A 17,233-nucleotide genomic window follows, 5' to 3' on the forward strand; every position below is an offset into this window, starting at 1 on the left:
TAATGAAATAAAGACTCAATTTGGAGTTCCTATTAAAAAAAATTTCGTTCTGATTATGCTTTGGAATTTGTTCAAAATGAAATCTCTTTTTTTTGTGCTACTCATGGGATGATTCATCAAACTAGTTGTACCTATACTCCACAAGAAAATGGAGTAGCAGAACGGAAAAATAAACATTTACTTGAGGTAGCTCATGCCATTATGTTTCATATGTAAGTGTTGAATAATGTAATCCAGAATACCATGGGGGTATTCTAATCTTTTGGGACTTATTCTTTTATGTTGGCTACCGTAGGGACAATTCTATCCTATTTTATGTAATTCTTTTCTTATAAATAAAAGGGCTTGCTTGGTCGAATTGATTATTCAAGCATTCATTATTTTCTGTTTTGTTAATATGGCATCAGAGCCAATTTCTCTGATCTAGGTTTTCAAAACACTTCCCCCTTCCATCGTTTTTTTCTACCTCCTCCTTCCACTCGATCTCCTCTTTCTCTCTTTTTTCTTTGGTTCTCTTCATCCACCATGGGGCAGCACTAATGAGGTGATCGTATGATCTAGATGCTACCCTCAATCTAACCTCTTCAATCAATGATCTAATCACAAGTTCAGATCGACAGCTGCTGCCTCTCTTATCTGCGAATTTTTGGAGTTCTCCCCTTCTTGAAGATTGAGCCTCTCTGTGCCTTGGAGGTTGATTTTCCTTATTAGAGATCCATCTTAGCAGTCTTGGACAGCAATTATCACAGGTGTTTACCATCCATTGAAGGCAATTCCCTTATATCGGTCTTATCTCAGGGTTTTTCAAAACCCTGACTCTAATCGATTTTGAGTTTTTAAGCTTCAGCTCTTGCTGGTTTTTGGAGAGCACTTTTATTCTACTTCAAGGAGCCCTCAACATTGCTGGTGTGCCTTTCTATTGAAGTTTTTTGAAGATTTTCAGAATTCTCATCTTAGGATCGATTTCCGCCCATATCGATCTTGTTTTTGTGTTTTGGTTCTTAGCTGGCTGCATCGACTACTTGCTGTTCTGCTGATTTGAAGTATGTTTGGTTCTGATATTACCATTGTTACTTCCGGCGTTGAAGGCCAATTAAGGAATGAATATCTCCCTTATGCTGCTGCTATAAAACTCAATGGGAAAAATTATCTGATGTGGTCCAGATCTACCTATTTAACTGTTGTTGGCGGTGGCCTTACTGGACACCTCCTTGGCACTGCTACCAAACCATTTGACCCTGGTGCTCCTCAGGACCGATGGCCTTCTAATGATGCTATGGTGATGTCATTCTTGCTGCATTCCATGCAATCAGATCTATCAAGTGGATATTTATTATTGGACATTGCACATCAGATTTGGGCTGCTGCAAAGGAGACATATGGACAGATTGGGAATGATGCTCAGGTGTAAGAAATAAGGAAGAAGGTTCATGACACCACTCAAAAGGAACTCTCTATCTCTCAATACTATGCGGTCCTCAAGAGCTTATGGCAACAATTGGATCGCCACTCTGCTTTTCAGCCTACGACTCCTGCTGACATTGCAGCCTATAGAAAGCATGTTGATAAAATTTGAATATATGACTTCTTGGCAGGTCTGAACATTGAATATGACCCTATTCGAGTAAAAGTTCTTAATAGTTCTCCCTTCCCTACACTGGACAAGTGCTATGCTTTGGTCCATACTGCGGAGACTCGTAGAGCTGTTATGCTTCATACTCCTACTGTCGATAGGTCTGCTCTACAGGCTGGTTCCAGCCCTACTCCTATTACTGATGGCTCTCCTACGGCTACTACTTCCACCAAGGAACCTGTTAAGTGCAAACACTGCAACAAACCATGCACACTAAGGCTACTTGCTGGAAACTACAAGGGAAACCTGCTGATTTTGAAGCCAAACGTGGTCGTGGTAAAACTAAAAACAAGGCTAATCACACTGAAAGTGTAGCTACAGTCCTCACTTCTGAACATGGTCTCTTCGAGGAAGAATTACAAGCTTTCAGGCGTATGTTACAGGCTTCTGCTGCTTCTACTACATCTCTTTCTACCAGTTCTTCCACTTCATCAGGTTCCCACTTTGCCCATTCAAGTATTTCATTTGCTGGTCATTGTGCAGCGGTCATCTCTACTCCATGGATTATAGACTCCGGTGCCACTGATTAGATAACAGGTTCCTCCAACCTCTTTCGTAAATATGCGCCCACTTCTCGCAAGGATAAAGTCAGGGTAGCTGATGGATCCCTATCTTCCGTATCTGGAAAGGGTTCCAGTAGCTGCTCCTCATCCATTACACTGTCTTATGTATTACGTATTCCTAATTTTACTACTAATCTTCTGTCCATTAGTAGTCTTACTAAAGATCTGAATTGCAAAGAGTCCTATTTCCCACTCATTGTATTTTTCAGGAACTGGAAACGGCCAAACGATTGGATGTGGTAAAGTGCATGGTGGATTGTACCTGCTTGATGATGGTCATCTTCCTCCAACAGCATTACCTTCTCAATTGTGTTAGCCTTCCTCCTTCTCTGAATTGCACCAATGGCATTTTAGATTAGGAGACCCCCCCTTAGGGACTTTATCCCATTTATTTCCAGCATTGGTTAAAACCTGTTATAAGGAAGAATTTTTTTTTAGGGCTTGTGTCTTGGCCAAACAAACACATTCAACTTACTCTATTTCTAATAAAAGATCCTCCCTTTTTCATTTGGTTCATACTAATGTGTGGGGTCCTAGTCACGAAGTTTCTATTTCTGGTCATAGTTGGTTTGTCTCCTTTATAGAATGTTACTCCAGAACCACTTGGGTCTACCTGATGCACACAAAAAATGAAGTTTTTTCATGTTTTCAGCACTTTCATAAGATGGTTCAGACACAGTTTAATGCCACTCAAAATTTTGAGGAGTGATAATGGGACAGAATATATGGAAGGTTAGTTCCAAAAATACCTTGTTGCCTATGGGATTATACATCAGACCAGTTGTGTTGATACTCCAGCCCAAAATGGTTTAGCTGAGAGAAAAAATCGCCATCTCTTGGAGGTGGCTAGAGCACTTATGTTTGCTCGAAATGTTCCCTCTTTTTATTGGGGGATGCTGTCCTTACTACGCCTACTCGGGTCCTTGACTCTAAGTCTCCAGCTGAACTGTTACATGGAACCTCTTCTTTTATTGTTCCCTCTAAGATGTTTGGATGTGTCTGTTATGCTAAGGGCACTAGATCCCCTGGTAAACTTGAACCCCGTGCCTCCACTGCATTTTTCTAGGATACTCTACCACCCAAAAGGGGTATAAGTGTTATTATCCTCCTACCAGACGTACTATGGTAAGTATGGATGTTGTTTTTCATGAGAGCCTCTCATATTATTTGTCCCCACCTCTTCAGGGGGAGAGTTTTAGTGAAGATGTATTGACCATAGAACCCCCCCTACTTCAACATGTGGATGATGAATCTGCTCCTCCTGCTCCTGTTTCTCCCTCTACTTCAGGGAAAGACGTTCCAATATAGGGGGAGACTATAGATAATGATAACAATGAAATTACAATTCAGGGGAGCTCACTCCAGTCCAGAAAACCATTAGTATTTTCAGAGGAGGATTAATGATTCAAATTTGAAGGTCTATACAAAGAGCCGTACCAGACATAAGCAACTTCAATCCACTACAGCACCAGTACCCATCCAGTTGCCAAACCCGGATCCAGAACCTACTTCTCCACCTAGTAAGACTTCTTCTTTTGAGCTACCTATTGCTGTTCGCAAAGGTGTTAGGGCTTGTACTCAACATCCTATCTCCTATGTTGTTTCCTATGACTCTCTTTCTCCATCTTTTCGTGCTTTTGTCTCTTCTCTTTCTTCTGTTCGTATTCCTCAAAATTGGCAGGAAGCTCTATCAGATGGAAAGTGGAAGGTAGCAATGATGGAAGAAATGGAAGCCTTAAAGAAAATTGACACCTGGGAGCTTGTTGTTCTTCCACCAGGAAAAAAACCTGTTGGATGTAAGTGGGTGTTTGTGGTGAAACAGAATGTGGATGGCACTATGGATAGATATAAGGCACAACTCGTGGCAAAAGGGTTCACTCATACTTATGGGATTGATTACTGTCTGAGTTTTGGTAAATCATGCAGTTAATCTTGAATGGGACTTACAACAGCTGGATGTGAAGAATGTTTTTCTCAATGGAGAACTTGATGAAGAGGTGTATATGGATATTCCACCAAGGTTCTCTTGTGACAAAACCTAAGGCAAAGTGCGTAGATTGAAGTGTGCACTTTATTGGCTGAAGCAGTCACCTGGAGCATGGTTTGGCAGGTTTCACAAGTCTATGGTTTCTACAGGCTACAAACAGAGTAATGCTGATCACAGTCTTTTTATTAAAAGAGTTGGTGACAAAATCACTGTTCTTATAGTCTACGTAGAGGATATTGTGATAACTGGCAATGATGGTGATGAAATCAGTCGTATGAAGAAGTTTCTTGGGCAGGAGTTTGAGATTAAAGATCTTGGAAAGTTAAGGTACTTCCTTGAGATTAAAGTTGCTAGATCTTCTAAGGGCATCTTTCTCTCCCAAAGGAAGTATGTCCTAGATTTGCTAACAGAAACTAGTTTGTTAGGATGTCACCCTTCAGATACCCCTATAGATGCGAATGTTCGTCTTAAAGAAAAGGAGGGTAAACCTCTTAATAAAGGCTGGTACCATAGGTTGGTAGGGAAGTTGATTTATCTCTCACACACACATCCAGATATTGCTATAGCAGTGAGCACTGTGAGTCAGTTCATGCACTCTTCCCATATGGAGGTTGTTCATCATATCCTTCACTACTTGAAGTCAGCTCCAGGGAAAGGCATTCTCCTGTCTCCTCATGATCACCTACGGATAGAAGCATATACTGATGCTGATTAGGCTGACTCTCCTGTCGCAAGTCTATCTCTAGATACTATACTTTTGTAGGTGGTAATCTTGTCACTTGGCGTAGTAAGAAACAGAATGTGGTAGCTCGTTCAAGTGTTGAAGCAGAGTTTCATGCCATGGCACAAGGCATTTATGAGTTACTATGGCTGAAGGATTTATTGCAAGACCTTGGTGTTCCTATTCGTCTCCCTATGATGTTGTATTGTGACAACAAGGCTGCAATCAACATTGCACATAACCCAGTGCAGCATGATCGAACCAAGTATGTTAAGGTGGATAGGCATTTTATCAAGGAAAAATTGGAGGCAGACTAATTTGTGTTCCCTTTGTGAAGTCTGTTGATCAGCTTGTTAATATTTTCACCAAGGAGTTATCTGGAAAGTTGTTTCATCTTGCTTTAGTCAAGTTGGGCATGTTTGACATTTATGCTCCAACTTGAGGGGGAGTGTTGAATAATGTAATCCAGAATACCCCCAGTATTCTGGTCTTTTGGGACTTATATTTTATGTCGGCTAGAGTAGGGACAATTCTGTCCTATTTTATGTAATGCTTTTCTTATAAATAAAAGGGGTTGCTTGGTCGAATTGATTATTCAAGCAATCATTATTTTCGGTTTTGTTAGCAGTAAGTTCCTAAGCACTTTTGGTGTGATGGGTCCTCACTACCTATTTCTTGATTAATTGCATGTCATCCTTTGTGCTTGCCAATAAGTCTCCTGTTTCTATTTTGTTCCCGGGTTTGCAACCTTTCCCCTTACCTCCTCGTGTTTTTGGTTGTGTTTGTTTTGTTCACGATCTTCATTCCCCGGTAGGTAAGTTGGAACCTCAGTCTACTAATTGTGTTTTTCTGGGTTACTGTCGTACTCAGAAAGGTTACCGGTGTTATGACCCAGTCCCCAAGAAACAGTTTGTTAATGCTGATGTGACCTTCTTTGAGGGCACCTCCTATCTACTCAGCCCAACTTGTCTGGGGACACGTCGGTTGATACTGAACCACCACCCATTCCTTCTATTGTACCTATCCATACCCCACCACTGCAGGTTTATCGGCACAAGAAGACATTGTGTAAGGCCCGACAGTATTATTTATATTACTATTTTTCATTTTTGTGCTAGCAGGTGTGGTGTAGGAATTGCCAGTGGAAGCCAGTTTGGGATGAAAATTATTGTTTGGTGAGTGTTTGGACACTGTATTGTGATTATGTAGTGGTATGGGACACTACATAGTTGTTTTACATCGTTTGGAATATTATTAATATTATTGTGTATTGTTGAAATAAAAAATTCCTAGTGAAATGATATTATTAACTTAATATATATATATATATATAATATAATATAATATAATATATAATATGTATATGTATACATATATAATAATATAATATTGTAATTGGTTCTGTTCGGTTCGGTTTGACTTGGTTTGGTTCAAGTGAACTATTGGTCCAGCCAGGGGTTCGGTTGAACCAAAGGGATGAGGATGGATCGAGTCAGGCTTGGGCTGCTGCCAAGTAACAAGGAGGAGGTGTATCAGTAGAAGTAGGAGGTGGCTGATAAAGCTGCCTAAGTGAAGCTGGATGTTTGATTCATATTGTTGGCGTATGGTATGGTTTTACACTTTTACCCTGTGTAGTCCCAGCTATGTCTGGTTAGTTTGGGGTCGTTACAGTCTTGATATCAGAGCAGAGTCTATAGATTCTGCAGACTACTGATTTGATGGCTTAGGGTTATTAATAGTAGCATGTAATGCTATTGTTGTTGATTGTATAAATAGTTTTATAGAAGTTGGAGTTCTAAAGCATCTTTTCTTTTGTGATAGGTAACTATGACACCTAAAAGGAAAATAGTGAACCAGCCAAAAGGTTCTTATGTTAGACCTGAAGTGCCAGAGGGAGGCAATATACCTAAAGTCTTTGTTGTTGGTCAGGAAATACCAGGAAGAGGCAAATTACCAGAATTTCAAGGATTTGCGGGAGCTTTAAATGCTATGGCGGGAGCCATATAGCACAGAGTTGAACATGCTGGAACTGATAAAGATCAACAAGCACCACTTGTAGTACCTGTTGAGGATGACAAGGAAGTGCTGAAAGAGTTTTAAGAAACTGCAGTCATTGATCTTTAAAGAAGTCAATGTAGATTCTTCAGTTGCAACTCAGTGGATCTGGGAAATGGAGAAAATATTTGATATTCTGAAATGCACTAAAGCACAGAAGGTTATGTGTGCAACTTTTATGTTGCAAGGTCAAGCAGATCAGTGGTGGCAGACAGCTAAGTTTAGATTAGAAGATGAAGGTAATCAGAATTCTTGGGCAAGTTTCCAGACTGCATTTGATGATAAATATTTTCCTCCCAGTGTTAGGCAGAAAAAGGTTATGGAATTTATGCAATTGACACAAGGCACACTGTCTGTGATGCCCTATGAGAGGAAATTTGAGGAATTATCCAGATTTGCCCCACATATGGTCAATACCGAAGAGATGAGAGCTTGACATTTTGAGCAGGGCTTGAGGCCAGACATTAGGAAGACTGTGGCAACTTTTCAGTCAGGTACCTTTTCTGAAGTTGCGCATAAGGCATAGATCTAGGAGGCTGCAGAGAAGGTAACTACTCAACTTGAAAATGTTGAACAAAAGAAGAAGTTTAAGTACAATCCATCTAGGGGCACATTTCAAAAAGGGCAAGGAAGAGGATTCCAAAATTCAAATCAAATCAGAAACCTCAGGTAACTTGTCCCACATGTGGAAAGAATCATTGAGAAGAATGTCAACAAGGGGTTCTAGTTTGCTATAAATGTGGGAAACCTGTACACTGTGCTAGGAACTATCATCATGGAAATGTTCACAAAGGACAACCTCCACAAGGCAATCAAGCTAATCAAAATGTCCAAGCTAAGAAGAATGTGTCTAAGAATCAAAAGCCCAAAGCCCCAAGAAGAGTGTTTACCCTTACTATTAAGGATGTAGAGGCCTCACCTTCAGTAGTTGTAGGTAACTTTATACATGTTATAGTTGAATTGGAATTTCCTACTCTCCTATGTATTAAGTATTATTTTATAAGAATAAAATCTTATGTTTGAAATATTGTGTGTTTGGCAGGCATGTTAAATGTTTCTGAATTGCCCGCATATGTTTTTGTTTGACTCTGGATCTACTCATTTATTTAGATCAGTTGAATGTGGCACCAAAGTCCTTAGAATATCAGTTGTGTGTCTTTACACCATCTGGTTAAGTATTAGAGACTGATTTGATGTATGAGTTGTGTGAAGTCAGTATTGGCTAATCTCATATTGTTGAATATGAGAGATTTTGATGAGATTTTAGGGATGGATTGGTTGGTTGCCTATCATGCAAGTGTATACTGCTTTGAGAAGCAAGTTGTGTTTAGACCTATAGATGGACCATAGTTTAAGTTTTTTGGTGTTGAGATAGGCGGATCGCCAACAGTGTTGATTTCAACTATGCAAGCCAGACGATTGTTACGTCAGAGATGTGAAGGCAATATAGCTGCAGTAAGTGATATTGAAGCAAGGGGATCAGTGTTGTCTGATGTACCTGTTGTATGTGAATTTCAGGATGTATTTCCAGATGATGTGTCAAGTTTACCTCCCGATCGAGACATTGAGTTTGTGATTGATCTCATACCTGAGATAGCACCGATGTCAAAGGCTCCTTATAGAATGGCACCAGCAGAGTTGAAAGAACTCAAAGAACAGTTGCAAGAACTGTTAGATTAAGGTTTTATACGGCCTAGTATATCACCTTGGGGAGCACGGGTGTTGTTTGTGAAAAGAAGGATGGGACAATGAGCAACAACCAATCATGACTGTGGAATTTTCTGTCTCCCATTTCTCATAAACCTTCTCCCAATCTCTGGCTTCATGGAGAAGATTAGCCATGTCATGGTGTGGAATTTCTGTATCCCATTTCTCATAGGCGGGAGGGAGGCTGCGGAGCTTTCTAACAAGATACCTATAATATACCCAAGTTTCCCTTTGCTCCTAAGGGAAAGCTTCACGGAGTGGGACCAATCCAAATAGTTGGTGTTATCTAGCTTGAATGGAGATGCTGTAGGTGTGAGTTCTCAAAGACAAACTAAGGGGCTGGGAGTAGGTTGTGAATCAGCCGAACTAAGCCCAAAGGTTTCCAATTCAATCATAGTGTAGGGGAAATGGCATTTGACCATAAACAAGAGGAAGAACTCAACCCAAACAAGGATTCCAACACAAAAGAAATTCCAAAAAGGAAACAGGAAAAAATGGGCTCCTAACACTTTCCAAGAAGAAGAATCCACTTAAACAAGCTCCAAGACCTCAACTAGAGGTGTCCATAATCACTTCTCAATCAAGAAGGAAGCTCATATTACTCAAAAAGCAAGAACAAGCAACTAATAGCAGTCTTGGTTTTACCTGGGCAGAAAAAGGAGCTCCACGAAAATGAGCTATGCTCAAATAAGGCACTAAGCCATCAAGAGAGAACACATGTGGCATAAAAAGGGCTCTTGTACGATCCTAGTAAGCTGCTCCAAGGGTCAAACACAAACTGAGATGAAGAGATATAAGGGCTGCAACTTGAAGCTGGTGAAAACCCTAGAGGGAGCTTGATGAGCTTCAAAACTTCATGGAGGCTTCAATGCAGCTCAATAACACCTTTGGACACCTGAATAGGTTGTATATAACCTATCTCATACCATTTCAGCAAGCTGTTTACATGGGAGCCTCTTCCTTGGAATCCCTTGCATTTTAGGATTCCAAAGAGAGGGAAAAAAAATAGGAACAAGTGAACTGATTCGACTCTCAAACCTAAAGCTCTGATATCAAGTTAGATTTTAGGTTATGAAGGTAAGTAAAAAGGGGAGAAGAAGAAGGAGGAGACAGAGGGAAGATCGATTGTAATGTGTTATGTTGGAGAGTATTCTCCACACAGCTATATTACTTCATTGATAATGATAAACATATCACATCCACCTCCCTAGGGAGGTAAAAGGTAAAAAAGGGAAAAAGAAAGAAAATACATAATTGGACTGCTAGAACTTAACCAGTTCCTAAAATATCCTTAGACCAAAACATCTAATAACTCTAACACATAGGTGTGAGCTGCGTGGCCGGTTGGTGTGGCACGGGGGCGAACATATGGCATTGTTCGCACCTTTTGACGTATTCAATAGCGTCTTCTTGCATTCTAGGCCAGTAGAAACCTTGGCGCAAAACTTTGTAGGCCAAGGCCCTACCTCCCATGTAGCCCCCACAGATTCTTTCATGGACTTCTGATAAAACATATTGAGCTCTCATGGGGCTAAGGCAACATAGTAGGGGAGTGGATACCGACCTTTTATAGAGCACACCGTCCAGCCATGTGTATTGTGCGGCTCGGCCCTTGACTTTTCTCGCCTTAGCCCGATCATCTGGGAGTTTGCCATCTTTTAGGTAGTTGATTATTGGGTCCATCCAGCTTGGCTCTTCTTCTATTGGGGCTGCAACTTCTTCCTCCTTATGTGATGGTTAGTCCAACAACTCCAAGTAAACTGATCGGTCCAATTGGTCGAGCTCAAATTTCGTCAATCTGGATAGAGCGTCCACGATAGAGTTTTCTGCCCGGGGAATCCTGATCATCTCGAAGGTGGTGAAACCCTTGCTCAATCCCTGTGCCTTTGCAAGATACGCCGCCATGCGTTCGTCTCTTGCCTCGTATTCCCTGTTTAGCTGGTTCACCATCAGTTGTGAATCCCCTTTAATTGTCTCTTTTTACTTGGATGGCCCAAGCGAACTTCAACCCTGCCAACAATGCCTCATACTTTGCTTCATTGTTGGAGACAGGGAAGTTGAACCGTAGTACATACCTAATCTTGAACCCCTTGGGGCTTGTGAGAATGAGTCCTGCTCCTCCTCTGACTACATTGCTTGAGTCGTCAACGAACAATGTCCACGGGGCCTGGGTAGAGGCCTCGGGTTCCGACTCACCAACTGGTTCTCTTTCCGGGTATGTGCATTCTACTATGAAATCTGCCACAGTCTGTCCTTTAATCGCCGCTCTGGGTATGAATTCTATGTGATATTCGCTCAACTCTACCGCCCAGGCCACGAGTCACCAGGAGACGTCGGGTTTGTGCAGTACCTTCTTGAGAGGTTAGTCGGTCAGGACGTGGACCACGTGTCCGAAAATAGGGCCTAAGTTTCCTTGTTGCTAAGACCAGGGCGAAGGCCAGCTTCTCTATCTTTGGGTATCTGGTCTCTGCGTCTAGCAGAACATGGCTCACATAATATATATAGGCTTCTACTGTTTCTTATGTTCTCTCAGGAGAACCGCGCTGACGGCTACTGGTGAGGCCACCAGGGATAGTTGTAACTCATCTTTGGGCTCTGGTCGCACCAGAAGTGGTGGGCTTTCCAGGTATTGTTTGAGCTCCTCAAAAGCTCTTCGGCATTCTTCGGTCTAGACGAACTCCTTCGAGTCTTTCAAGTTCTTCAAAGTTTTGAAGAATGGTAAATATTTGTCTCCTGCTCGAGACATGAACCAGGTCAGTACTGCTACTCTTCCGTTCAATCTTTGAACTTCCCTACCGTCCGAGGGGGCGCCATGTCCCTGATAGCCTGAATTTTGGACAGATTGGCCTCGATCCCTCGCTTTGACACCATGAACCCCAAGAACTTGCCAGATGTCACGCCAAAGGCACATTTGGCGGGGTTCAACTTCATATGGTTCTTCCTCGGTACCTAGAAGACCTCATCTAAGTCCCCCAAGTGTTGCTCTACTCTCACACTTTTAACCAGCATGTCATCGATGTAGACCTCCATGTTGCGGCCAATCTGATCTTGGAACACCTTGTTGACCATTCTTTGATAAGTTGCGCCCGCATTCTTTAGCCTAAAAGGCATGACCTTGTAATAGTAGATTTCCTTGTCTGTTCTGAATGCCATATGGATTTCATCGCCTTCTTTCATCATAATTTGGTTGTAGCCCAAGTAGGCGTCCATGAAACTCAGCATCTCATGGCCAGCCGTTGTGTCGATCAGGAGGTCGATGCGAGGGAACGGGTACTCGTCCCTCAATCTTTTTCCTCCTTTTTTACATCCTATTCCTTTTTTTTTCCCTGCTTTTCTATCTTTTCCCCACCTTATTCCCCTTCTCTGATGAATTTTGGGACCTAGGCACCTAGACAAATTGGCAGCAGGTCACCAATGTCCTGGAAAACTGCCTTGGATTTAATATGAAAGTTATCACTGCAGATAAGAACATAACGCTCCATGACATCAAATATTGGATGTGTGTGTTGATTTTTGCATAATAAAATTAATTTTCCTGACATGATAATAAGGTATATAGTTTGAAAAAATAAAATACAACTATAAACATGCCGGTTGAATTATCTGCAGTAGATTCAAGGTAAATTAATCAATGTTCACTGGTGGATATAACTCATTGGGGACCTTCAGAATAAAGATTCACTCCAACATGAGGATCATGTATAACAATAGGAAAACTAAATGTTCAGGAATAAGTCCAAAATGATACCTTTCAGTTCAACACCACACTGAAAGTTTTCCATTTTTGAACCATCTTTAGCAACACCCATATCTTTAGTTGCAATCCCAGCAACCTTGTCATTTCCATCATATAAAATCTGCACCATTCTGGAACTCATAAATGAATAATACCCTGAATATTTTAACATTTGAACTACAACTTAGGAAATTGAAACAATTACCTTCATCTTCATTGATGACATAAAAAAAACAATTACCTCACTAGCCGAAAAGCCTGGGTATATGTCGACTCCTAATTCATCCGCCTTCCTTCCCATCCAACGTGTTAACTCACTCAAACTGCATCACAGGTCCACAATCAAAAGCTTAATAATAGGAAAAGATTTCGAAAAGGAATATGAACAGGAGAGGAAAACAGAACGGAAACAGAAACAAAAATAAACTCGAGCTATTAGAAATAAACAAAAGCAGAGAAAAGAAGTGATTATAACTAAAAGCCGGATAGGAGAGAAAGGTCGGGATCCCAAATAATGAATTTTGTATAGCTTATTATTCTTAACATGGAAGAAATGGTAACAAATTGTGTGCACCTAATTATATTATATTATATATATATATATATATATATATATAATGAAGCAAGAACCTTTCCAGAGAATGGAAATTTTGACCAAGTGATACCGGACTCGATGCATAATGAGTCATTCAGGTGACTAAGGACTTGGCCAGAGTCAAATTAGCAAATGATTCCCGAAAGGGGTGAGAAAATCAGACAGGACTATGTCATACCAGATTGGATTTCGAGCCAAGTCAGTCTATGCCACCTGGACCTTTATCTTGTTCACTTTGACTTGTTTTATACAAAATAGAGGCACATCATGTAATTACCTGATCACATAGTTGCCGTCATTATCAAATGGGCATGGAAGTGAAAAAGCACGATCCTTCGTGAGTAACCAAAATCTGTCATCAGAAACAGGAACATTGACCGGGGCCTGCAAAAAATGTAGAAACTAAATGCATATGAGTCAAACAAACAAAATTGTAGGTCAATTGAAAACCTGCAGGTAATTGGCTCACTAACAATAGAAATACAATTAAAAAAGGAATAACAAAGACTTATGGCACTGCCAGAAACTGAATCTAATATAAATCAGCTTTGAACTATTAAGAAAACTAGGTAAGAATATCTGAAATGAAAAGAAGGGGTTAATAAATCAGAATCTAAACAACAAGAAGAAGAACATACTCAAATAATGTGAAAACAATAATGAAAGTTCCAACAGATTTGAACTACGGGAAAGAAACCTATTTGTGTTTGTTTCCAAAGAATTGACAAAAAGAGAAGGAGAAGGAGCTAGGAGGAAATGTAGGAAAGTCACGCTAACTAACTCCTTCCGATTCAGTTGATGCAGTAGACATATTAGACATGGTTGCTGATCAAATCAGGTTCACCAAAGCATTAACATCAATGCTTCAAGGAGGATCCCAAAGAAAACATCAACCAATCCCGATTGAAAGAGGGGTTTATCTCATTGCAGGGATAAAGACCCTTGGTGGGAGAAAACTCATCACCAAGGGTGAAGAAGAAGAGCCGGCGGCGTATGATGGAGGCGCTAGGAGAGGGCAGTAACGGTGGTGGGGCGGTGCTGGAGCAGAGACCAAGAGAGAGAGAGAGGAGACGAAGGCGTTGACGATGGTGGTGCCTGGAGGCGCTAAAGTCGAGACCCAGAGAGACGGGGGGCAACGGCAGGAGCTGTGGTGGTGGCTTGCGGTGCAAAAAAACGAGAAAAGAGAGAGAGAGGACAGTGTTCAAGGGTTTCATAATGGAGGGCATTAGGGTTAGGATCCCGATGTGGATCCTAGCTCTTTGATTTAGCTCTTTTCTAAATTTCAGTTTAGAAACTCTATTTCAAATTGCTTCCTCAGTTATACATATTTAAGTCAACTAAACTTCTACAGATATATCTTATTAATGAAGCCCTAATCTAAAATCTACATCATCTCTTCATGAGTGCCCCATGTACACAACATAGGACTTCTTTCATCATCCCTTCCAGATTTAAGTTACACATGTCCATAACCTTGACTGTGTAGATCATTATACTTGCATGAACACACTTTGCTGACAGACAAGAATTTACACATGCAACAACTTTGTAAGACAGAGGAACAGGTATAGCTTCAGAAATGCACCCCCTCCTGTCTCCATTGAGGAAGAAGTTCATCTAGTGCCCGAGGTTCAAAAACATTCCCTGATACGATATGTGCACCTACAATTACAGGACAAGAAAGCTATGGTCAAAAGCAACACCAAAAGGAATACATGTTGAAAATTGCAAAACATTAGAAATAGGAGAACCAATATATTACACTGAGTAAACACTAGTAGCAGTAGCCTAGCAGAGAAAATTAACAGTATTGTATATAATAAGAGTTTAAATCTAAGGCAACTGTCTGGTAGATCATGAAGACAAGAAACAATTTGGCATACAAGGGGTTCAGGTATATACAACAACAACAACAAACTCAGCCTTATTCCAACTTAATGGGGTCAGCTACATGGATCCAAACACAATAAAAGAAAACTAAGTTCTAACAGGGGATGCAATATGAAAGAAGAAATGGAAACTGAGGAAAGATGCAATATGACACTAGATACAAAATGGAAAGTGTAAAATGACAAGTGGAAGATGAAAGATGGTTAGAGGAAAGAAGCCCAACCCAGCATTACAGGAGAATCTCAGCTAAATGGGGTCTGCTATCTGGATCCTTGCCCTCTAATAGGCCCTATCCGAAGTCATACTAGGTACAAGACCTAGGCTATGCATGTCCTTCTTCACCACTTCTCCTATGGTCTTTTTAGGCCTGCCCCTGGCTCTTTTAGCTCCTTCAATCGGGATCATATCACTCCTCCTTACTGGGGCGTCCCTAGGCCTCCGTTGAATATGACCAAACCACCTTAAGTGACTCTCTCGGAGTTTGTCACTGATCGGGGCGACTCCCACATCCACTCTAATACGTTCGTTACGTACTTTATCCTTCCTTGTTTTACCACACATCCATCTTAACATCCTCATCTCTGCTACACAAAGCTTATCAATATGACAATTCTTAACTGCCCAACATTCTGCCCCATACATCATAGCCGGTCGTACCACAGTTCTATAGAATTTTCCTTTAAGCTTTAAAGGAATACATCGGTCACACAGCACTCCAGACGCACCTCTCCACTTCATCCATCCCACTTTAATTCTCTGGGAAACATCATCCTCTATGCCACCTTCTTTACTTATGATTGATCCTAGATATCTAAAGTAGTCACTTTGTGGTATATCTCTATCCTCAATTTGAACCATATCAGTATCCATCACAGTGTTACTAAAATTACACATCATATACTCCGTCTTTGTTCTACTAATCTTAAAGCCTCTTGTTTCCAATGTTGACCTCCAAAGCTCTAACTTAGAGTTAATCCCTTCTTTTGTCTCATCCACCAAAATGATATCATCAGCGAAGAGCATACACCACGGGATCTCATATTGAATATCCTTCGTTAAATCGTCCATGATGAGCGCAAAAAATATAAGGGCTTAACTCTGATCCCTGGTGTAAACTAATCGTAATTGGGAATTCCTTTCCCTGACCTCCCACAGATCTCACACTAGTCACCACGCCCGCATACATATCTTTTATAACATCCACATTTGATAGAAACTCCTCTTCTAACTAGGACACACTGGATTAAATCTCTAGGAACTCGGTCATAAGCTTTCTCTAAGTCAATAAAGACCATATGGAGATCCTTCTTGCTTTCTCTATATCTTTCCATGAGCCTCCTTAATATGTAGATAGCTTCTGTCAGGTATATGAATGGCTAAAATAATTCCTAATCTGCAATTATCGATAGCATTTAAGCATTTTTTTCCTTTCTTTTCTTTTTTTTTTTTTTTTGTTTCTTTTTTTGGAAGAAGGAAAGAATAGAATATATTAATATAGAGAGATGGGTATACAAATTTTACAGCCTTATAGACCATCCCCTAGAGATATTTCTAGATAAAACTTTGATGACTCTCTGGGAGATCTGCAAAGTTAACAACAGGAAGAAAAGACTATACTACTATGGACTGCAACCTTGACAAAATGTCTGCAGGCTTGTTAGCCTCTCTGTACAAACTTAAAAGGAAGGTCTGAAAGAGGACTGAAGAGAATCAAATTAGTCCAAATACAACCAACGGTGTATGTGAGTTAGTTTTCTCCAAGTTTTTTATGGTTACCTGCTTGCTGGAATTTTTTTCTGCGTATTGAGAAGAATTTTTTGGGTAGAGTGTTCCTCATTTGGTTTGGGTATCATCCCCACTTTCTATGTGTGTTCCTACATTATGTCAGAGGTTGGAGGAAGAGGCCAAGGGGCATCCCGAGGGAATGACAAGGGATAGATTCAGCTGTGATCACTATGGGAAATCTAGGCACACTAGAGAGAGATGTTGGATGCTTTACGGCTGTCCCCCTGGTATGCATGGCAGCAAGAGAGGGGGAGTCATATCACACACTATGATGACTAAGGTTGAACCTATGGGATATCTATTTGGACTACAAACAGACACCAGTTCTCTCACTCAGGATGATATTGCAACGTTTCTCAGGATTATATCATATCTGGACAGCTCTTCTTCTACACCCGCAGTACAAGATTCTTCAATTTCCACCTTACAGGCCCCTACATCTACCTCTTCCACTGCCTCTTCATGGGTCATTGACTCTGGAACCACTAACCATATGACCGGCATCTCTCAGTGTTATGATTCCTACTCTATTCATAGTTCGAGAAATCGCGAGATCTCGGC

The 17,233-nt window shown here is 40.8% G+C and overlaps 1 protein-coding gene across 3 annotated transcripts in view; it reads right to left on the minus strand.

The window, feature by feature from the left end:
• The window catches only part of LOC122656497 (electron transfer flavoprotein-ubiquinone oxidoreductase, mitochondrial), a 138,808-nt gene that overhangs the window by 109,073 nt on the left and 12,502 nt on the right, over positions 1 to 17,233 (minus strand). For all 3 annotated transcript variants that reach the window (XM_043851041.1, XM_043851039.1, XM_043851040.1), the window contains exons 2-5: positions 14,583 to 14,659; positions 13,275 to 13,381; positions 12,644 to 12,725; positions 12,415 to 12,523 (exon numbers count right to left, since the gene is read on the minus strand). In XM_043851041.1, coding sequence (XP_043706976.1) covers positions 12,415 to 12,523; positions 12,644 to 12,725; positions 13,275 to 13,381; positions 14,583 to 14,659 — 375 coding nt within the window. The remainder of the gene's footprint in view (positions 1 to 12,414; positions 12,524 to 12,643; positions 12,726 to 13,274; positions 13,382 to 14,582; positions 14,660 to 17,233) is intronic.

This window comes from Telopea speciosissima, chromosome 3, assembly GCF_018873765.1.
Source record: "Telopea speciosissima isolate NSW1024214 ecotype Mountain lineage chromosome 3, Tspe_v1, whole genome shotgun sequence".
NCBI classification, from domain to species: Eukaryota; Viridiplantae; Streptophyta; class Magnoliopsida; order Proteales; family Proteaceae; genus Telopea; species Telopea speciosissima.